The following is a 23,462-nucleotide window of genomic DNA, read 5'->3' on the forward strand; positions in this document are numbered from 1 at the left end:
CTCGAGCTTGATGACGAGTTTGGAGGGTACTATGGTGTTAAATGCTGAGCTGTAATCGATGAACAGCATTCTCACATGGGTATTCCTCTTGTCCAGATGGGTTAGGGCAGTGTGCAGTGTGGTTGCGATTGCGTCGTCTGTGGACCTATTGGGTCGGTAAGCAAATTGGAGTGGGTCTAGGGTGTCCGGTAGGGTGGAGGTGATATGGTCCTTGACTAGTCTCTCAAAGCACTTCATGATGACGGAAGTGAGTGCTACGGGGCGGTAGTCGTTTAGCTCAGTTACCTTAGCTTTCTTGGGAACAGGAACAATGGTGGCCCTCTTGAAGCATGTGGGAACAGCAGACTGGGATAAGGATTGATTGAATATGTCCGTAAACACACCAGCCAGCTGGTCTGCGCATGCTCTGAGGACGCGGCTGGGAATGCCGTCTGGGCCTGCAGCCTTGCGAGGGTTAACACGTTTAAATGTTTTACTCACCTCGGCTGCAGTGAAGGAGAGCCCGCAGGTTTTGGTAGGGGGCCGTGTCAGTGGCACTGTATTGTCCTCAAAGCGGGCAAAAAAGTTGTTTAGCCTGTCTGGGAGCAAGACATCCTGGTCCGCGACGGGGCTGGTTTTCTTTTTGTAATCCGTGATTGACTGTAGACCCTGCCACATACCTCTTGTGTCTGAGCTGTTGAATTGCGACTCGATTTTGTCTCTGTACTGGGACTTAGCCTGTTTGATTGCCTTGCGGAGAGAATAGCTACACTGTTTGTATTCGGTCATGCTTCCGGTCACCTTGCCCTGGTTAAAAGCAGTGGTTCGCGCTTTCAGTTTCACGCGAATGCTGCCGTCAATCCACGGTTTCTGGTTTGGGAATGTTTTAATCGTTGCTGTGGGTACGACATCGTCAATGCACTTCCTAATGAACTCGCTCACCGAATCAGCATATTCGTCAATATTGTTGTTGGACGCGATGCGGAACATATTCCAATCCGCGTGATCGAAGCAGTCTTGAAGCGTGGATTCAGATTGGTCGGACCAGCGTTGAACAGACCTGAGCGCGGGAGCTTGTTGTTTGAGTTTCTGTTTGAGCAGTCTGTTCCACAAGACAAACAAAAAGAAGACACTGGCTGTCGTTGGCAACTACTCCCACCCTCTACACCCTCAGCTTGAGAGACTTCAGAACGCCCATGGCCAAGAAGAATGTGTTCAAACAGTCATTTGTTCCTTGTGCTGTTGGACTACGAAATGCAAAGTAAATTGTATCTGTATATGTACATATCTATCTAGTGCAGTTGGGACAGTGATCGGTTGTGAGTGAATGTATTCATGTCCTCTATGTTGTTAGTGGATGCAACATGATGGACTGACTGGTTTAAATGTGTCTGATGTGAGAATGTATGTGTATGTGATCCTTTTAATGGAAGGTGATTCCAAAGAAAACTGTCCATCCTGGATGGACAATACATTTTATTCTATTCTATGTATATCTTATAAACTATGTTATCCCTAGTCCTAATTCAAACATGTATATCTTATTAACTATGTTATCCCTAGTCCTAATTAAACATGTATATCTTATGGTGCACTATGTTATGCCCAGTCCTAATTCAAACATGTAAAGCCCATTATGTTATGCCTAGTTCTAATTTAAACATGTACAGTTGAAGTAGGAAGTTAACATACACTTAGGTTGGAGTCATTAAAACTTGTTTTTCAACCACTCCACAAATTTCTTGTTAACAAACTATAGTTTTGGCAAGTCGTTTAGGACATCTACTTTGTGCATGACAGATCAGCCAAAACCTCAGAAAAAAAATTGTAGACCTCCACAAGTCTGGTTCATCCTTGGGAGCAATTTCCAAACGCCTGAAGGTACCACGTTCATTTGTACAAACAATAGTACGCAAGTATAAACACCATGGGACCACGCAGCCGTCATACCGCTCAGGAAAGAGATACTTTCTGTCTACCAGAGATGAACGTACTTTGGTGCGAATAGTGCAAATAAATCCCAGAACAACAGCAAAGGACCTTGTGAAGATGCTGGAGGAAACAGGTACAAAAGTATCTATATCCACAGTAAAACGAGTCCTATATCAACATAACCTGAAAGGCCGCTCAGCAAGGAAGAAGGTACTGCTCCAAAACCGCCATAAAAAAGCCAGACTACGGTTTGCAACTGCACATGGGGACAAAGATCGTACTTTTTGGAGAAATGTCTTCTGGTCTGATGAAACAAAAATAGAACTGTTTGGCCATAATAACCATCGTTATGCTTGGAGGAAAAAGGGGGATGCTTGCAAGCCGAAGAACACCATCCTAACCGTGAAGCACGGGGGTGGCAGCATCATGTTGTGGGGGTGCTTTGCTGCAGGAGGGACTGGTGCAATTCACAAAATAGATGGCATCATAAGGCAGGAAAATTATGTGGATATATTGAAGCAACGTCTCAAGACATTAGTCAAGAAGTTAAAGCTCGGTCGCAAATGGGTCTTCCAAATGGACAATGACCCCAAGCATACTTCCAAAGTTGTGGCAAAATGGCTTAAGGACAACAAAGTCAAGGTATTGGAGTGACCATCGCAAAGCCCTGACCTCAATCCTATAGAAAATTTGTGGGCAGAACTGAAAAAGCGTGTGCGAGCAAGGAGGCCTACAAACCTGATTCAGTTACACAAGCTCTGTCGGGAGGAATGGGCCAAAATTCACCCAACTTATTGTGGGAAGCATGTGGAAGGCTACCCGAAATGTTTGACCAAAGTTAAACAATTTAATGGCAATGCTACCATATACTAATTGAGTGTATGTAAACTTCTGAGCCACTGGGAATGTGATGAAAGAAATAAAAGCAGAAATAAATAATTCTCTCTACTATTATTCTGACATTTCACATTCTTAAAATAAAGTGGTGATCCTAACTGACCTAAGACAGGGAATTTTTACTAGGATTAAATGTCAGGAATTGTGAAACTGAGTTTAAATGTATTTGGCTAACGTGTATGTAAACTTCCGACTTCAACTGTATATGTCATTACCCCATTTAATACCAAATTTTTTCCAGACATAAAAAGATCGAAATCTTGTGTCATTATTAAGCCTTTGAAATAATCAATCAGAATTATTTTGAATATTCGTGGAAAAGTAGGTGAAAAAGTGTATTTTATGGTCGGTCACAATTGTGCCCGGTGGGATAATGTTTATGTATACTGAATTAACACATTTAAACCTCTGTCACTGGCAGTCCCCAGCATTGCTACTAGAATGCCCCATCACATTCTAGTGTGACTATTTTATATGAAAAACCCCTACAACACAGATATGAATACTGAGAGCAAAAACAACAACCATCAACATATTTCAACATTGTTACTTTATTGTAACATACATTGTAACATTGTTATTTTAGTGCAACATGTATTGAAACATTAATATTGTAACTTTATTGTAACATTTGAACTTGTACTTAGTGCAATATTCATTGTAACATTGTCATTGTGACATTTTAGTGGAACATTCACTAACAACTGTATAGCAGTCGTGTCATTCATTCACATTGAACATAAAGGTAACATTTAGGATAGAGGTAGCCTGTAGAATATGCATTCAAGTAGAGGCCTACACTGAACAAAAAAAAAATATATATATATATATATTATACACATATATTATAGAGGTAGGCTTCAGAACCAAGTGCACGATTAGTTTGTGCATCACTATTTTGAACTACAATCAGTCAGACCTACTGTCATACAGGATGTCTTGAATCAATTGATCCGCTTTTGCAAAAACATTTCAGTCATTTTGATTGTCTTTTTCCCTTTTTCGTCAACTTTTCTTTTCTTCCTAGAGTCCGTTGTACTGCTTCTAATCCCCCTTTATCGACTTTTCTATTTTTCTTTTATTGGCTTTTTCAGCCCTTTTTCCATTCGCTCTTATCTCCTTTTCTACTGTCCATGGTATCTCTTGAAGCACTCAATGTGCAGTGGCGCTTGCATTTCTCACATGCATAGGTAGTGCGTTTGTCACAATGACGACTTCTATGGAACCGGTGCATCGTGTTGATTGGCCAGTGAGAAGCTTTGTCATATCTTGCCTGATCTTTAACAGTAGCAGCCAGTAAAGATCTCCTTCCGTGGCAAACTTTTGCATAAGAGACTGTGCCACTATCCATGAGAAGGTGAGCAGGTTGATGGTCCCCTCCCATAACATCTCTGTAGAAGAAATAGCTGTTTACGAGTTCACTGTTGAGTGACCATGCAAAGATGGGCCACCACCACTTCTTAGACCTGATGGAGACATGGCACCTTGAAACCTGTAGGTTGTGAAGTTCAACACCACCCATGTGCTCATTGTATCGGTTGATGCATTTTGGTTGTGGGACTTTGCCAAAAGGCACGTCGCTCTTTGTTCCATCTCTTGACCGAGGTCTCACTGTATTTCTCCTCCATGTTTGTTTCCACTGTGACAATGTTATTGTCTTTCTAACGGACCAGCACCTTGTCTCCTTGGGTCAGAACCTCAGAGGTTCCCCGGGGTAACTTCATGAAGTCCTTCTGTGGCTTGAATGGGACATCAAAAAGACGATTTTGCCTCATCGTTCCAGAGCTCCCATATCCTCTTTTTGTCATTTCATCAAGGAGTGCAAGCGAAGTGGTTGTCATGACCCAACCCAGTCTCAGGGAGGAGAGTGTGGGGTGGTGAGGAGTAGGTCATCATCACTGATAACCTTGTCCCTGTCATGATCAGTTTGCATAGGTTCAGCATATAAATTCAACAGCCTGGCTGGCAAATGGCCTGTCTCCCCCTCATAGTCAATATCTGACCCATCGCTATCACAATCTCTGAGGGATAACTGCAATGTTGCATGCCTTGTCTGAGCAGTCACCTAGATCCAACATATCCAGAACTTGACTCAAAGTGAAACTAAAAGAAAGAACAGAGTAGAAAGTTAGAACAAGAACTATGTATGTGTATAAGTATGTGTACTGTATACCTGGATGCACTGTGCTATCCCGCCGGTCATTATTGTTGCCGTCAACATGTTTACTCATTCTAGTTTTTATTTACATTTATTTCAACTTTATTTAACCAGGTAGGCTAGTTGAGAACAAGTTCTCATTTGCAACTGCGAACTGGCCAAGATAAAAAAAAAGCAGTGTGACAGACAACAAAACAGAGTTACACATGGAGTAAACAATAAACAAGCCAATAACACAATAAACAAGTCAATGACACAGTAGAAAAAAGAAAGTCTATATACAGTGTGCAAAATGCATGAGGAGGTAGGCTATAAATAGGCCATAGGAGCGAATAATTACAATTTAATTAAGATTAACACTGGAGTGATAAATGAGCAGATGATGACGTGCAAGTAGAGATACTGGTGTGCGAAAGAGCAGAAAAGTAAATGAAATAAAAACAGTATGGGGATGAGGTAGGTCGATTGGTTGGGCTATTTACAGATGGACTATGTACAGCTGCAGCGATCGTTTAGCTGCTCCGATAGTTGGTGAGGGAAATAAAAGTCTCCAACTTCAGCGATTTTTGCAATTCGTTCCGGTCACTGGCAGCAGAGAACTGGAAGGAAAGGCGGCCAAATGAGGTGTTGGCTTTGGGGATGATCAATGAGATATACCTGCTGGAACGTGTGCTACGGGTGGGTGTTGTTATCGTGACCAGTGAACTGAGATAAGGCAGAGCTTTACCTAGCATAGACTATGACCACACTGAACAAAATTTAGTAATTGCAAATGCATATATCAATACTAGACACCTTAAAGATGATGTGAACCAAACATCTTTGTCCTATCTTAATGTTAACATACTTTACTAACCTTTTGTTTGGGAGCTTTGATGTAGACATCGTCTTCTCATGTTGCAACCAGGAAGTAAACAGCTCTGGTCATGTGACAATTCACACTAAACATGTGACACTGCACATCTTTCATTGCGACCTATTATTAATTCAATATTTGCTGGAAATGCATTGATACATCATTCAGTAACATTTTTAGAGCCTTATAACTGGAAACGTTTTTTACGCACTATTGTGACTGATGGAATTAAATAGGTTAACTATGTTATTCCTAGTCCCAATTCAAACATTGTGTATTATAACGTGTAAAACAACAGACGGTAGAGTCTGTTAATCATGTAGCCTATTTAGAAATATTTCGCTTTGTTTAAAATGACGACTTGTTCTACTGGTGCACCGGTAAATTCATGGCTTTACCCACAGGTTTCACACTTTTCTTATTTGCAGTGTAAATAAATTGCACTTATTTTTGCACCTGATGTACTGGCTTCGGCTCCACACCAACTAAATATTTTTTATTTAACCTTTATTTATAGGCAAGTCCGTTAACACATTCTGATTTACAATGACGGCCTACACCGTCCAAACCCGGACGACGCTGGGCCAATTGTGCGCTGCTCTATGAGACTCCCAGTCAAGGCAGATTGTGATACAGCCTGGATTCGAAACAGGGTGTCTGTAGTGACCCCTCTAGCACTGAGATGCAGTGCCTTAGAACGCTGGACCACTTGGGAGCGCCAGGCTACCGGGTTCGCTATCTTATCAGACTCTAAATGACCAGATCATTCATTACCAGAGTGAAAATTCAAATGTAGCTACACTGGAGTTTTGGACTAAACCAATTTAACACCCAATAGAAGTTTCTAATATTTAGTAATGGAATATCGGTGATTAAGAAATCAGGGTTTAAATGGGTGTCACTCAGCTAAAACTTGACAGATAAACTCTCTCGCCAAGACAGATAGATTTCCTTGATCGTTTTCAGTCCCAAATTAGTGCTACGTTCCAGCCTAGAACGCAGGGACACCATGAAGGGCAAGACATCCTTCAACAACATGAACATTCTAATCTGAAATGACTGGAGGGTCTCATTAAATGACCATGGTTTACGTCCCAATTGGCAGTGCACTAGCCTATACTTTTGCCCTGCGGCGCGGTTCAAAGATACTGCGTTTATTGAGATTAGGATGACATTTTGGACGTTCCCCACAAAACTGGAATATTCATTGCACTCATGCTTTGCAAAATAGGTCAGTGTTGTTTTTTTGTCTGTTTGAGCTGGGGAGGAAACATCCAAAATATTGATCCAACAAGCTCATTTAAAGAAGGCCGACTCAACAGTAAATCTACTCTACCAGATTATCATTGTAGTGTATCTATCTGTCTGATGTGGTCTGTCTCTCTGTTGGCAACTTCGTATCCACTGTATCGCCACTTCCGTGATGTCAATAGAAGCACATGGTCCGTGTTTGTTGCAGGAAGTGAAGATGGCGGACCAGTCGTTGCTATCTGTGTCTGCTCTCGGGTGGTCGATTTTCGCCCTTGTATTTTTGGTAAGCACACTCAAGTCGCTGCAGAATCTCGAAATATTACCCTGTATATTTACTGGATGACTTTCCTTTGGCCACAGTTGTCTTTGTCACGCTCAGTTCGCTACAGCTTTACGTAGATAGCAATATAGCTAGCTAACGTTAGCTAGTTTGACAGCTGTCATGGCTTAGTTAGCTAACATTGTAGCTGTCTAGCTAACTCAGAGTTTAGCTAACCTGCTTCTAATAGCCTCGCTAATACCATATAAATAGCTAACTGTTGTAGTTAATTAATTCGTTTACAGTGTAATAGTGAATAATTGTTGTTATGTTCGTATCTATCAGTTTTACCAAGCAATGATAGCTAGTATACAGTAGTTTGCATGAAGTTAGCTAGTTGCTAACAGGTAGCTATTGGATTATGCCTGCTTCTAAGTTAAATGTCAAAGTTTAACTTGAAGTATACTTCTCCTCCCTTATTTGTAAAGAAGAATTTAGCTAACTAACTACATGCATTATCAATTGTTAGTTAGTTGGCTAGTTAGCCTACACAATGTCACATGACTGCAGACAGCTACATTTACAGAGGGGCTGCTGAGCCTGCCTGCTACAGTAATTTCCGTTTTCATATCAGTCAGGAAGGCTTTGTACCTAGCTAGTGATTATAATAGCCAATATAGCTGAGAGGAATTTGTTTTCTTTTAGCTAACATGCTGAAACACCAGATTGGTCTCTGAATTGCTCCCCTCTCTATTTAGTATGCAACGCAATCCTCTCAATGGGTCTTAGTTTAGATGCAAAGCTTGTGTCATTACCTGGCAAAACACGCAGGCATGGGCTAGTGTTAATTGATCCGGTCTCAGGATGGCATCCCTTCAGGATCTGAGCAGCCAATGGGCTTTAGCAGTGTCCTCACAGTTTAGGACTAGGCAACATGTGTGCCTGGAATACGACCTTGTGGTTCTGGAGCTCCAGCACCATTGTGTGTGTGTGTCCCCCAAATAACATCTTGTGCCCTATGTGTGTCCCCCAAATAACATCTTGTGCCCTATGTGTGTCCCCCAAATAACATCTTGTGCCCTATGTGTGTCCCCCAAATAACATCATGTGCCCTATGTGTGTCCCCCAAATAACATAATGTGCCCTATGTGTGTCCCCCAAATAACATCCTGTGCCCTATGTGTGTCCCCCAAATAACATCCTGTTTCCTATGTGTGTCCCAAATAACATCCTGTTCCCTATGTAGTGCATTATTTTTGACTAGGGCCTATAGTGCACTGCGTTTGACCAGAGCCCAATGGGAATAGGGTGCCATTTGTGATGCAAGCCTGTGACTGTGCTGCTCTTTCTAATGAGTTGACAAGCCATCATCACACAACAACAACCCCATCTCTGCTGTCCCTTTTTAATTTTACATTGAAAAGGATTGGATGATCAAATTCCATCTATCAGTGGATGGGTCTTCATTGAAATGAAAAAGGGCTTTATTAGTGCAATCTGGCCTTAATGGCCATGTACTCTTAAAATCTCCACCCAGCACAGCCAGAAGAAGACTGGCCACACCTCAGAGCCTGGTTCCTCTCTAGGTTTCTTCCTAGGTTCCTCCCCTTCTAGGGAGGTTTTCCTAGCCACCGTGCCTCTACATCTGCATTGCTTGCTGTTTGGGGTTTTAGGCTGGGTGTCTGTATAGCACTTTGTGACATCTGCTGATGTAAAAAGGGATTTATAAATTGATTTGATAACGGCCTGCGTGAATAGGGTTGATGCGAGTGGCAATTAAAACAAGTTTTTAACAACACTTTTGCAAAGTAATTCATTTGTAGTGGTGAGATTTCATTTGTGAATATTGTAAATCGAAACATCTGAGTCTCGCTGTTGGCTGCATTGGTGTCAGAAGTGGGATATCATAATGAGCCTACTTAGCTAAGAGTCATTACAATAACAATGAACTGTAAACACTCAGATGTTCTGACAGCTGATGTGGCCCAATAACTTTTTGATATTTTACGTGATAACTCTAACCATTGTTTTTCCATCCACAGGTGATCCTGTCCTTCTGTTGGGTCTACATCAGGAAGTACCAGAGCCGCCAAGAGAGTGAGGTCATCTCAACCATCACTGCAATATGCGCATTGGCCATTGCACTGATAACCTCTGCACTTCTTCCAGTGGATATATTCCTAGTGTCTTACATGAAGCACCCCAACGGTACTTACAAGGTATGTATTCAGCTGCTTCATAAGCCCTGAGACTTAGGCCTATGTCATTTAAGACAATTTGAGTTCGATGATATAGCAGCTTATAGCTGTAGCTCATGTTGCTGTCCATTTGAAACACAACAAGCCATTAGGCCTACTCCTGGGCTAAAAATCATGCTTGATGGATCATCTTTAGTCTGGGAAACCAGTCCTTAGTTTTCAACTCTTGTTGAAAACAATTGTCAGAGAACAAGGAATTTGTCTGCAGAGAGGTGATATTTGATGATTACGCTAGTCAAATCTCCTTGATGATTCAAGCATGACATACTTGTGAATGATACTAGCCTGGGAGACGGTCTGTTTCTGCTCTCCTGACAACTCCTAATGGAACTGTCATGCCAAACATGTTTAGCTTGACAATGGAGTATGCAAAAGCATGAACAGATCAGGGACTAGACTAGAACGATACACAGCAGCACAGAGAGGCCTCCATTCATGAACCAGGGTTTATTACAGCACCAGTTGTCTACTCTACCTTAAAGATGATGGTAATGACTGTAATAACTGACTACCAGTGGTCTACTCTACCTTAGAGATTATTAATGACTGACTACCAGTGGTCTACTCTACCTTAAAGATATTATTAATGACTGACTACCAGTGGTCTACTCTACCTTGACGAGATTATGTTAATGACTGACAGTACAAAAAACACAAAAAAAAACAAGCCATGAGGTCGAAGCAATTGTCCGTAGACCTCCGAGACAGGATTATGTCGAGGCACAGGTCTGGGGAAGGGTACCAAAACATGTCTACAGCATTAAAGGTCCACAAGAACACAGTGGCCTCCATCATTCTTAAATGGAAGAAGTTTGGAACCACCAAGAATCTTCCTAGAGCTGGCCGCCCGGCCAAATTGAGCAATCGGGGAGAAGGGCCTTAGTCAGGGAGGTGACCAAGAACCCGATGGTCACTCTGACAGAGCTCCAGAGTTCCTCTATGGAGATGGGAGAACCTTCCAGAAGGACAACCATCTCTGCATCACTCCACCATAAAGGCCTTTATGTTAGACTGGCCAGACGGAAGCCACTCCTCAGTAAAAGGCACATGACAGCCCCTTTGCAGTTTGCCAAAAGGCAACTAAAGGACTGAGACTATGAGAAATAAGATTCTCTGGTCTGACGAAACCAAAATTTAGCCTGAATGCCAAGCGTCACGTCTGGAGGAAACCTGGCACCATCCCTACGGTGAAGCATGGTGGTGGCAGCATCATGCTGTGGGGATGTTTTTCAGTGGCAGGGACTGGGAGAGTAGTCAGGTTCGAGGGAAAGATGAACAGAGCAAAGTACAGAGAGATCCTTGATGAAAAAATGCTCAGACTGGGGAGGTCCTGAGGATTTTGGAAGGCAAAGGTTCACCATCCAACAGGACAACGCCCCTAAGCACACAGCCAAGACAACGCAGGAGTGGCGTCAGGACTAATCTCTGAACTTCTCTGGAGAGACCTGAAAATAGCTGTGCAGCGACGCTCCCCATCTAACCTGACAGAGCTTGAGAGAATCTGCAGAGAAGAATGGGAGAAACTCCCCAACTATTTGTGTGCCAAGCTTGTAGCGTCATACCCAAGAAGACCTAAGGCTGTAATCGCTGCTAAAGGTGCTTCAACAAAATAGCCCTGTGACCGTTTTATCATAACCTGTGTCAAGTCACGTCTTAGAATCTCTGCTATGTAAGTGACTAAATAAATAAATCCTGTCTAATATACAGCTACTGCTGAAATACCTAACTCCCTAATATAAAAGCTAGGACAATGATGCAATAGCCATATGTTTTATGTAAAACGAAGAGAGCAGAGATTGTTAATTATTGATGAATAAAGTAAAAAGACACATGATTAACATTATACCACGGATAATGTCATCATATAGGCACTACCGCTGGTATGTGAATCATATACACTGCTCAAAAAAATAAAGGGAACACTTAAACAACACAATGTAACTCCAAGTCAATCACACTTCTGTGAAATCAAACTGTCCACTTAGGAAGCAACACTGATTGACAATAAATTTCACATGCTGTTGTGCAAATGGAATAGACAAAAGGTGGAAATTATAGGCAATTAGCAAGACACCCCCAAAAAAGGAGTGATTCTGCAGGTGGTGACCACAGACAACTTCTCAGTTCCTATGCTTCCTGGCTGATGTTTTGGTCACTTTTGAATGCTGGCGGTGCTCTCACTCTAGTGGTAGCATGAGACGGAGTCTACAACCCACACAAGTGGCTCAGGTAGTGCAGTTCATCCAGGATGGCACATCAATGCGAGCTGTGGCAAAAAGGTTTGCTGTGTCTGTCAGCGTAGTGTCCAGAGCATGGAGGCGCTACCAGGAGACAGGCCAGTACATCAGGAGACGTGGAGGAGGCCGTAGGAGGGCAACAACCCAGCAGCAGGACCGCTACCTCCGCCTTTGTGCAAGGAGGTGCACTGCCAGAGCCCTGCAAAATGACCTCCAGCAGGCCACAAATGTGCATGTGTCTGCTCAAACGGTCAGAAACAGACTCCATGAGGGTGGTATGAGGGCCCGACGTCCACAGGTGGGGGTTGTGCTTACAGCCCAGCACCGTGCAGGACGTTTGGCATTTGCCAGAGAACACCAAGATTGGCAAATTCGCCACTGGCGCCCTGTGCTCTTCACAGATGAAAGCAGGTTCACACTGAGCACATGAGCACATGTGACAGACGTGACAGAGTCTGGAGACGCCGTGGAGAATGTTCTGCTTCCTGCAACATCCTCCAGCATGACCGGTTTGGCGGTGGGTCAGTCATGGTGTGGGGTGGCATTTCTTTGTGGGGCCGCACAGCCCTCCATGTGCTCGCCAGAGGTAGCCTGACTGCCATTAGGTACCAAGATGAGATCCTCAGACCCCTTGTGAGACCATATGCTGACACATGCACATTTGTGGCCTGCTGGAGGTCATTTTGCAGGGCTCTGGCAGTGCACCTCCTTGCACAAAGGCGGAGGTAGCGGTCCTGCTGCTGGGTTGTTGCCCTCCTACGGCCTCCTCCACGTCTCCTGATGTACTGGCCTGTCTCCTGGTAGCGCCTCCATGCTCTGGACACTACGCTGACAGACACAGCAAACCTTTTTGCCACAGCTCGCATTGATGTGCCATCCTGGATGAACTGCACTACCTGAGCCACTTGTGTGGGTTGTAGACTCCGTCTCATGCTACCACTAGAGTGAGAGCACCGCCAGCATTCAAAAGTGACCAAAACATCAGCCAGGAAGCATAGGAATTGAGAAGTGGTCTGTGGTCACCACCTGCAGAATCACTCCTTTTTGGGGGGTGTCTTGCTAATTGCCTATAATTTCCACCTTTTGTCTATTCCATTTGCACAACAGCATGTGAAATTTATTGTCAATCGGTGTTGCTTCCTAAGTGGACAGTTTGATTTCATAGAAGTGTGATTGACTTGGAGTTACATTGTGTTGTTTAAGCGTTCCCTTTATTTTTTTGAGCAGTGTATATATTTTTTCATGATGTCCTTATCAATGAATCAAGGTCTCTTTCTTTTTCCATAAAACAAATAGCCCTGTGGCCGTTTCATCATAGTCCTAGCCTGGCAAATAGTCCTAGCGGCTGTTTCATCATAGTCCTAGCCTGGCAAATAGCCCTGTGTTCGTTTCATCATAGTCCTAGCCTGGCAAATAGCCCTGTGTCCGTTTCATCATAGTCCTAGCCTGGCAAATAGCCCTGTGTCCGTTTTCATCATATTCCTAGCCTGGCAAATAGCCCTGTGGTCGTTTTCATCATAGTCCTAGCCTGGCAAATAGCCCTGTGTCCGTTTCATCATAGTCCTAGCCTGGCAAATAGCCCTGTGTCCGTTTCATCATCGTCCTAGCCTGGCAAATAGCCTGTGTCCGTTTTCATCATAGTCCTAGCCTGGCAAATAGCCCTGTGTCCGTTTTCATCATAGTCCTAGCCTGGCAAATAGTCCTAGCGGCCGTTTCATCATAGTCCTAGCCTGGCAAATAGCCCTGTGGCCGTTTTCATCATAGTCCTAGCCTGGCAAATAACCCTGTGGCCGTTTTCATCATAGTTCTAGCCTGGCAAATAGTCCTAGCGGCCGTTTCATCATAGTCCTAGCCTGGCAAATAGCCCTGTGGCCGTTTTCATCATAGTCCTAGCCTGGCAAATAGCCCTGTGTCCGTTTTCATCATAGTCCTAGCCTGGCAAATAGCCCTGTGTCCGTTTTCATCATATTCCTAGCCTGGCAAATAGCCCTGTGGTCGTTTTCATCATAGTCCTAGCCTGGCTTTTATAGTTTAATATGACCCATGTCTCAGAAATCAGGGATTATGGAATTATACACTAATGTTTAGCTGTATGTTTAGTTCGTGACTCCTTCATAAATAGCTTTACAATCAATGTTGTTGTGAAGGTCTGTTTAGTGTTTTAATCTGTTCAGATGTTGTTGTGAAGGTCTGTTTAGTGTTTTAATCTGTTCAGATGTTGTTGTGAAGGTCTGTTTAGTGTTTTAATCTGTTCAGATGTTGTTGTGAAGGTCTGTTTAGTGTTTTAATCTGTTCAGATGTTGTTGTGAAGGTCTGTTTAGTGTTTTAATCTGTTCAGATGTTGTTGTGAAGGTCTGTTTAGTGTTTTAATCTGTTCAGATGTTGTTGTGAAGGTCTGTTTAGTGTTTTAATCTGTTCAGATGTTGTTGTGAAGGTCTGTTTAGTGTTTTAATCTGTTCAGATGTTGTTGTGAAGATCTGTTTAGTGTTTTAATCTGTTCAGATGTTGTTGTGAAGGTCTGTTGTCTTTATTGTAATCAATGTCCTATTTCTTCTCAATACAGGAGTGGGCAGAAAACAATGAGACACGAGGCCAAATCGAAGACACTGTGCTGTATGCTTATTACTGTGAGTAGGATACTATTTGTATTCATATAGGCATATTTATCAAGGCACAGTGCCAGCAAATTATTTTCTGTTTGCTAAACCTTTTGTTTAAAGTCAAATATTTACCATTGACTTATGTTTGTACCCGTTGTGACTTTAATAGTTTGAACAAATCAACATATTCCTGATTGGTAGAAAGTGATTTTGTATGGAGTGAGAATCTCCATTGGAATAGATGTTTTTGTCCAGGATTAATCTGTGTCCGGGAAACTAGCTATTCAACTGTAAGGGACAGAGTCTCCCCACCTTCTCCATATTGAACTAATGAATGGTTGGATTAATCTGTGTCTCTGGTTGCCTGGTCAATAACACTGACATGAATACTCTCTGTATTAATCTGTTAGCCTACCTAGGCAGTAATACTCTCTGTATTCATCTCAGTTAGCCTACCTAGGCAGTAATACTCTCTGTATTCATCTCAGTTAGCCTACCTAGGCAGCAATACTCTCTGTATTCATCTCAGTTAGCCTACCTAGGCAGTAATACTCTCTGTATTCATCTCAGTTAGCCTACCTAGGCAGTAATACTCTCTGTATTCATCTCAGTTAGCCTACCTAGGCAGTAATACTCTCTGTATTCATCTCAGTTAGCCTACCTAGGCAGTAATACTCTCTGTATTCATCTCAGTTAGCCTACCTAGGCAGTAATACTCTCTGTATTCATCTCAGTTAGCCTACCTAGGCAGTAATACTCTCTGTTAACCTACTTGATCATGAGCCATTAGTTTCCTCAGCCAAGACCCTCCCCAATCAGAGAATCTACTTCCATCAGTCGCATAATGTCATCAGAACATTCCCTTTGACAGACAAGGTACAACACTGTGCATGTAAATCTCAGCATGCACTTCAATTCACCTGCCCACCATGCGTTACTTGACTTTGTCCTCTAGACTGAGTCGTAGACGCCACTAATATGATTTTCTGTGTTGCTGTCAAAGATTTGGATGAAAAATGCACTCAAAGGAAGAGTTGAATTTACAGGGTCTTATATAATGCAGAAGTAGCGAGGTCTTAAAATGCAGATTTGGATCCTATCAGGAATGTAATTGATTTAATGGCCAAATGGCCTGGATATATCTTGTCTTGTGTATAGTACAGCAGTTCTACTCAGATTTGTCAGTTCTTTCTCAAGGTACTTAGCTTACAGTACGTGGAAGCATCATATCTCTCCCTGCATACAGAGTGGAGGGAGGAGAGGATAGAGTGGAGGGAGGAGAGGATAGAGTGGAGGGAGGAGAGGATAGAGTGGAGGGAGGAGAGGACAGAGTGGAGGGAGGAGAGGATAGAGTGGAGGGAGGAGAGGATAGAGTGGAGGGAGGAGAGGACAGAGTGGAGGGAGGAGAGGACAGAGTGGAGGGAGGAGAGGACAGAGTGGAGGGAGGAGAGGACAGAGTGGAGGGAGGAGAGGACAGAGTGGAGGGAGGAGAGGACAGAGTGGAGGGAGGAGAGGACAGAGTGGAGGGAGGAGAGGACAGAGTGGAGGGAGGAGAGGACAGAGTGGAGGGAGGAGAGGACAGAGTGGAGGGAGGAGAGGACAGAGTGGAGGGAGGAGAGGATAGAGTGGAGGGAGGAGAGGATAGAGTGGAGGGAGGAGAGGATAGAGTGGAGGGAGGAGAGGATAGAGTGGAGGGAGGAGAGGACAGAGTGGAGGGAGGAGAGGACAGAGTGGAGGGAGGAGAGGACAGAGTGGAGGGAGGAGAGGATAGAGTGGGGGGAGGAGAGGGCAGAGTGGAGGGAGGAAGGAGAGGACAGAGGAGAGGACAGAGTGGAGGGAGGGAGAACAGTATAGGGAGGACAGAGTGGAGGGAGGGAGGACAGAGTGGAGGGAGGGAGGACAGAGTGGAGGGAGGGAGGACAGAGTGGAGGGAGGGAGGACAGAGTGGGGGGAGGAGAGGGCAGAGTGGAGGGAGGTAGGGAGGACAGTGTAGAGTGGCGGGAGGGAGGAGAGGACGGCGTAGAGTGGCGGGAGGGGGAAGAGGATGACGTAGAGTGGCGGGAGGGAGGAGAGGACGGCGCAGAGTGGCGGGAGGGAGGAGAGGACGGCGCAGAGTGGCGGGAGGGAGGAGAGGACGGCGCAGAGTGGCGGGAGGGAGGAGAGGACGGCGCAGAGTGGCGGGAGGGAGGAGAGGACGGCGCAGAGTGGCGGGAGGGAGGAGAGGACGGCGCAGAGTGGCGGGAGGGGGAAGAGGACGGTGCAGAGTGGCGGGAGGGGGGAGAGGACGGCGTAGAGTGGCGGGAGGGGGAAGAGGACGGAGTAGAGTGGCGGGAGGGGGAAGAGGACGGAGTAGAGTGGCGGGAGGGGGAGAGGACGGCGTAGAGTGGCGGGAGGGGGGAGAGGGTAGAGTGAAGGGAGGACAGAATAGAGTGGAGGGAGGACAGAATAGAGTGGAGGGAGGACAGAGTGGAGGGAGGAGAGGATAGAGTGGAGGGAGGACAGAGTGGAGGGAGGAGAGGACAGAGTGGAGGGAGGAGAGGACAGAGTGGAGGGAGGAGAGGACAGAGTGGAGGGAGGAGAGGATAGAGTGGAGGGAGGAGAGGACAGAGTGGAGGGAGGAGAGGACAGAGTGGAGGGAGGAGAGGACAGAGTGGAGGGAGGAGAGGACAGAGTGGAGGGAGGAGAGGACAGAGTGGAGGGAGGAGAGGACAGAGTGGAGGGAGGAGAGGACAGAGTGGAGGGAGGAGAGGACAGAGTGGAGGGAGGAGAGGACAGAGTGGAGGGAGGAGAGGACAGAGTGGAGGGAGGAGAGGACAGAGTGGAGGGAGGAGAGGATAGAGTGGAGGGAGGAGAGGACAGAGTGGAGGGGGGAGAGGACAGAGTGGAGGGGGGAGAGGATAGAGTGGAGGGGGGAGAGGATAGAGTGGAGGGGGGAGAGGATAGAGTGGAGGGGGGAGAGGATAGAGTGGAGGGAGGAGAGGACAGAGTGGAGGGAGGAGAGGACAGAGTGGAGGGAGGAGAGGACAGAGTGGAGGGAGGAGAGGACAGAGTGGAGGGAGGAGAGGATAGAGTGGAGGGAGGAGAGGACAGAGTGGAGGGAGGAGAGGACAGAGTGGAGGGAGGAGAGGACAGAGTGGAGGGAGGAGAGGACAGAGTGGAGGGAGGAGAGGACAGAGTGGAGGGAGGAGAGGACAGAGTGGAGGGAGGAGAGGACAGAGTGGAGGGAGGAGAGGACAGAGTGGAGGGAGGAGAGGACAGAGTGGAGGGAGGAGAGGACAGAGTGGAGGGAGGAGAGGATAGAGTGGAGGGAGGAGAGGACAGAGTGGAGGGGGGAGAGGATAGAGTGGAGGGGGGAGAGGATAGAGTGGAGGGGGGAGAGGATAGAGTGGAGGGAGGAGAGGACAGAGTGGAGGGAGGAGAGGACAGAGTGGAGGGAGGAGAGGACAGAGTGGAGGGAGGAGAGGACAGAGTGGAGGGAGGAGAGGACAGAGTGGATAGAAGTAGAGGTGAGGGTGAAGAAACAGAGAGAATGAGAAAGAGAGATGAATGAGAGAGAGAACTCGCAGCTGCTGATTTGTCTCCCACAAGGAAGCCTATTTGTGTGATTGACTCAGCATCACAACACATCAAAACACAAAGCCTGCGGGGAGACTTGATTTCCTGCAGACCGCTCTCACCAAGCCTCTCTCACTAAGCCTCACCAAGCCTCTCTCACCAAGCCTCTCTCACCAAGCCTCTCTAACACCAAGCCTCTCTAACACCAAGCCTCTCTAACACCAAGCCTCTCTCACCAAGCCTCTCTCACCAAGCCTCTCTAACACCAAGCCTCTCTAACACCAAGCCTCTCTCACCAAGCCTCACCAAGCCTCTCTAACACCAAGCCTCTCTCACCAAGCCTCTCTCACTAAGCCTCACCAAGCCTTGCTAACACCAAGCCTCTCTCACCAAGCCTCTCTCACCAAGCCTCTCTCACCAAGCCTCTCTAACACCAAGCCTCTCTCACCAAGCCTCTCTCTTTGTCTGCAGCGTCTGAACAGTCCAACTTCTGTCTGTAGCGTCTGAACAGTCCAACTTCTGTCTGTAGTGTCCGAACAGTCCAACTTCTCTCTGCAGCGTCTGAACAGTCCAACTTCTCTCTGCAGCGTCTGAACAGTCCAACTTCTGTCTGTAGTGTCCGAACAGTCCAACTTCTGTCTGTAGTGTCCGAACAGTCCAACTTCTGTCTGTAGCGTCTGAACAGTCCAACTTCTCTCTGCAGCGTCTGAACAGGTTCGGTTCTTTGCTTTGAATTGCTCTACTGAGCAGTGGAGTCCTCTATGAACAACCCGTTTTTATACTGAACTAATCAAAGTCAATTCAATTGATCACAGATGGAAGACAATTTTTGTGATCTGTGATTTTAATTTGTGATCTGGAAGGTCGTTGGTTATACCTCAGCAAGTTTGCAATTACAATTCTAAGGGGCAGTGTTCACTTATCCAAATAGGCTATTCTACTGTTTTAATACGTTTTTAGAGTTTTTGTGAGCAAATAAAGTCTGATTTGATGTGTTTTCATTTCAGGCTGTAAGGCAACAAAAGGTGAACATTTTGGAAGGGTTTGGTGACTTTCCATACCCACTGTATATATGGAGACTGTTTAGTTCCAAAAATAAGGGGTTAAATAAATGTAAAAAAATAAAATCACATGTTTCCTGATCTTTCTTATATCTCTCAGATACAGGACAGACACTTCAGAACAAACTTTTGGGGACTATCTCTTGTTCAGTGTTGTGAATCTGTTATCCAATGAGTTTGTTTAGGCTAATAGCAGTAAGGCCAAATGCTTTTATTAAATGTATATATTTTTGGGATACTTCAAGAGGTCTTAAAATTCAAAAGCAAAAAGCAAAATGATCCTTCGTAATGACCTCCTTAAAACAATTTCTTATAGCTTATTCAAACACTCCCCCGGCTGAGACAGGGCTTACACTGTAATGGGTTAAAGAAGGACTGTAGAAAGCAAAGTGAAGCAGAGAGAACAGAACAGTGGGGTGAAATCCATGTTGAGCAGGATTATAAATCCTTAAAGAGAGATTTTCTCTTTAGAAACTCATATGTGATTGTGTATTATCTATATAAAGAGTCCGGCTTTAAATGGGGGACGTGTTATTCCTCCAATTACAGCGTTGAGTTTGACAGAAGCTGGACGGATCCACTGGGCTGGCTGTCGGTTGTTTTGTTTTGTCATGGTTGAGAGACTATGATTCCTTTTTTACCCAGAAAGGAGGAGGGAGGGAGAGAAGTGGGAGGAGGTAGGGAGAAGGGGAGAGGCTTTAAAGAGCTTGCATACCCTAGCATGTGACATCATGTGTCAATGTGATGGTGACTAAGGGAGCCTGTCTATGCTGCAGAAGCGTATGTGTGTGTGTGTTTTCTGCTGTGGAAATATCCTTCGGCAGTCGATCAGGAAGGTTCAAGGCTGTTGGTAAAAAACATACAGTACATAAAACATATATAAATGATGTGACTCTTCAAAGCCATTGACGAGGCTTATTTGCATTAGCAGCAACATGCATTGGTTTCTCTTGTTTCTGATAACAAGTGTCTTTCTGTCACTGGTGTTTCTGATAACAAGCGTCTTTCTGTCACTGGTGTTTCTGATAACAAGCGTCTTTTTGTCACTGGTGTTTCTGATAACAAGCGTCTTTCTGTCACTGGTGTTTCTGATAACAAGTGTCTTTCTGTCACTGGTGTTTCTGATAACAAGTGTCTTTCTGTCACTGGTGTTTCTGATAACAAGTGTCTTTCTGTCACTGGTGTTTCTGATAACAAGTGTCTTTCTGTCACTGGTGTTTCTGATAACAAGCGTCTTTCTGTCACTGGTGTTTCTGATAACAAGCGTCTTTCTGTCACTGGTGTTTCTGATAACAAGTGTCTTTCTGTCACTGGTGTTTCTGATAACAAGTGTCTTTCTGTCACTGGTGTTTCTGATAACAAGTGTCTTTCTGTCACTGGTGTTTCTGATAACAAGTGTCTTTCTGTCACTGGTGTTTCTGATAACGAGCGTCTTATTTGGTGTCTAGACTCTTTCAGCTCAACTAGTCTGTCCCCTTGTAGTGAGAAGAATTGAAATGTCTGTCTTGATAAAATGGATGTTGTCATGGCAGCCAGCAACAGAGGGGGAGGAATATCAGGAGCAAATAGTTCTCATAATAAACTGAGGAGTCAACACTTTGTCTTTAAATCTAAAACAGCTTTTTGTTGAGGGAGAAATCTTTTATTTGGTAGCGTGTGAATCAAAGAGCTTGCAATCCTTTCAATGAGTCAATGTAAATCTGACTAGGGACTTAGAGAGATGTTTTGAAATGTAACTAGAATCATATATTGTAGATAATGGGTTGGCAACTCCATTCAGCCGCAGGCCGATTTGGTCAGAGGGCCGGAACATAATAATGATCATTTGTACGCTGTGAATTGACCACAACTCAGCCCAAAATGAGATTGCATTTGAAAATAACAATAATTTCATACCTTGATTACATTTGTGATCTTGTCTCAATGTCTCTTTTTTTTATGTGTGGGAATACTTAGTTAACAGATTTCCTAAATGAAACGAATGATTTCCTGACTTCCTGGTGATCAGACTTAAATAAACACGGCCTGTTGCCGACCCCTGTTGTAGATGAGGTTTTACCATCCTCTACAGAAGGTCTCTACTGTAATATAACTAGAATCAGTTATTGTAGATGAGGTTTTACCATCCTCTACAGAAGGTCTCTACTGTAATATAACTAGAATCAGATATTGTAGATGAGGTTTTACCATCCTCTACAGAAGGTCTCTACTGTAATATAACTAGGATCAGATATTGTAGATGAGGTTTTACCATCCTCTACAGAAGGTCTCTACTGTAATATAACTAGAATCAGATATTGTAGATGGTGTTCTACCATCCTCTACAGAAGGTCTCTACTGTAATATAACTAGAATCAGATATTGTAGATGGTGTTCTACCATCCTCTACAGAAGGTCTCTACTCCAAGTCTAAGGCAGATTGTTGCAGTGATCCACTTTAATCTATTCCCCGTGGCAGCATGCAGATACACTGCAGTGGTACAGAGGGGTAATCAGATGCAGGGAGAACTGCAACATGTTGGCTATTTGACAACGACAGTGACTTCTAGAAGTCCTCATCCTGGACACATACCATGTAGTAGGAGGGTTAAATCCCATAGCTGGATTTTGAAGGTATTTCTCAGGGCTCCTACCGCTGTATTTCATGTTGAATTAGAGTTATTGATTGAGTGTATTTTTCCTCCTCTCATTCGCTCCTTTTCTGCATCCTGTGTGGGATGGAAGGGGGAGGGGTGTGTTTCTATTCACCAGTAGGGGGAGCTGAAGCTCCATGTATAGCTGAGCCTCAGCACCACAGCCACCAAGGCTTCTAAAGAGGGTTCCTCCTGATCTAACCTTGAAAGCAGGATTTTTATTCAAAGGTAGATTGACAGGGGTTGTCAAAATCTCTCTCTCTCTCTCCCTCTCTCTCTCCCTCTCTCTCTCCCTCTCTCTATCTCTCTCCCTCACTCTCTCTATATCTATCTCTCTCTCAATTAATTTTCAATTTAAGAGGCTTTATTGGCATGGGAAACATATATTTACATTGCCAAAGCAAGTGAAATAGATAATAAATAATAGTGAAATAAACAATAAATAATTAACAGTAAACATTACACTCACAAAAGTTCCAAAAGAATAAAGACATGACAAATGTCATATTATGTCTTTATACAGTGTTGTAATGATGTGCAAATAGTTAAAGTACAAAAGGGAAAATAAATAAATATAGGTTGTATTTACGATGGTGTTTGTTCTTCACTGGTTGCCCTTTTCTTGTGGCAACAGGTCACACATCTTGCTGCTGTGATTGCACACTGTGGTATTTCACCCAATAGATATGGGAGTTTATCAAAATTGGATTTGTTTTCGAATTCTTTGTGTATCTGTGTAATCTGAGGAAAATGTGTCTCTTCTATGGTCATACATTTGGCAGGAGGTTAGGAAGTGCAGCTCAGTTTCCATCTCATTTTGTGGGCAGTGTGCACATAGTCTGTCTTCTCTTGAGTGCCAGTTCTACCTATGGTGGCCTCTCTCAATGGCAAGGCTATGCTCACTGAGTCTATATATAGTCAATGCTTTTCTTCATTTTGGGTCAGTCACAGTGATCAGGTATTCTGCCACTGTGTACTCTCTGTTTAGGGCCAAAAAAAGCATTCTATTTTGCTCTGTTCTTTTGTAAATTCTTTACAATGTGTCAAGTAATTTTCTTTTTGTTTTCTCATGATTTAGTTGGGTCTAATTGTGTTGCTGTCCTGGGGCTCTGTTGGGTCTGTTTGTGTTTGTGAACAGAGCCCCAGGACCAGCTTGCTCAGGGGGCTCTTCTCCAGGTTCATCTTTCTGTAGGTGATGGCTTTGTTATGGAAGGTTTGGGAATTGCTTCCTTTTAGGTGGTTGTAGGTAGCCTCGTGGTTACAGCGTTGGACTAGTAACTGAAAGGTTGCAAGATCGAATCCCCGAGCTGACAAGGTAAAACATCTGTTGTTCTGCCCCTGAACAAGGCAGTTAACCCACTGTTCCTAGGCCGTCATTGAAAATAAGAATTTGTTCTTAACTGACTTGCCTAGTTAAATAAAGGTCAAATTAAAAAATCTATCTGTCTCCTCTCTCTCTCTCTTCTCTCTCTCTCTATCTTCTCTCTCGCTTCAATCACAGTTTTGTCTATGCTGGTTAGGGTTGCACATTTTGGGGAATATTCAGAGGTGGAAGCTTTCCATGGGAATATGGGAATTAATGGCAATATATGCAAATTAATATTAATACCATTTAAATGTAGATGTTTTTTGCAATGGATATATTTACCATCATATGGAGACCGAAACATAAACCTTTTACCTCATCATAAGTAGACATAATTGCAAATTATGAAATAAAACAATTTAGTTACGAATTGAACTTGAATTAAATGAGTTGACTCTTCACATGGGATGTTTTCACTGA

The 23,462-nt window shown here is 44.2% G+C and overlaps 1 protein-coding gene and 1 long non-coding RNA gene across 3 annotated transcripts in view; one reads left to right on the plus strand and one right to left on the minus strand.

Annotated features, from left to right (window-relative positions):
- Positions 1-3,341: 3,341 nt before the first annotated feature.
- LOC139571514 (uncharacterized) lies at positions 3,342-5,911 on the minus strand. Its single transcript, XR_011674313.1, has 2 exons — positions 5,823-5,911; positions 3,342-4,911 (listed from the first exon to the last, which is right to left on the minus strand). It is a non-coding gene; the product is annotated as an uncharacterized lncRNA (long non-coding RNA).
- A 1,240-nt stretch (positions 5,912-7,151) lies between these two features.
- Positions 7,152-23,462, plus strand: part of lmbrd1 (LMBR1 domain containing 1) — a 189,337-nt gene continuing 173,026 nt past the window's right edge. For both annotated transcript variants that reach the window (XM_071394464.1, XM_071394465.1), the window contains exons 1-3: positions 7,152-7,356; positions 9,375-9,551; positions 14,391-14,454. In XM_071394464.1, coding sequence (XP_071250565.1) covers positions 7,246-7,356; positions 9,375-9,551; positions 14,391-14,454 — 352 coding nt within the window. In that variant the 5' untranslated portion in view covers positions 7,152-7,245. The remainder of the gene's footprint in view (positions 7,357-9,374; positions 9,552-14,390; positions 14,455-23,462) is intronic.

The sequence above is a fragment of the Salvelinus alpinus genome, chromosome 3 (genome assembly GCF_045679555.1).
Source record: "Salvelinus alpinus chromosome 3, SLU_Salpinus.1, whole genome shotgun sequence".
Lineage (NCBI taxonomy): Eukaryota > Metazoa > Chordata > Actinopteri > Salmoniformes > Salmonidae > Salvelinus > Salvelinus alpinus.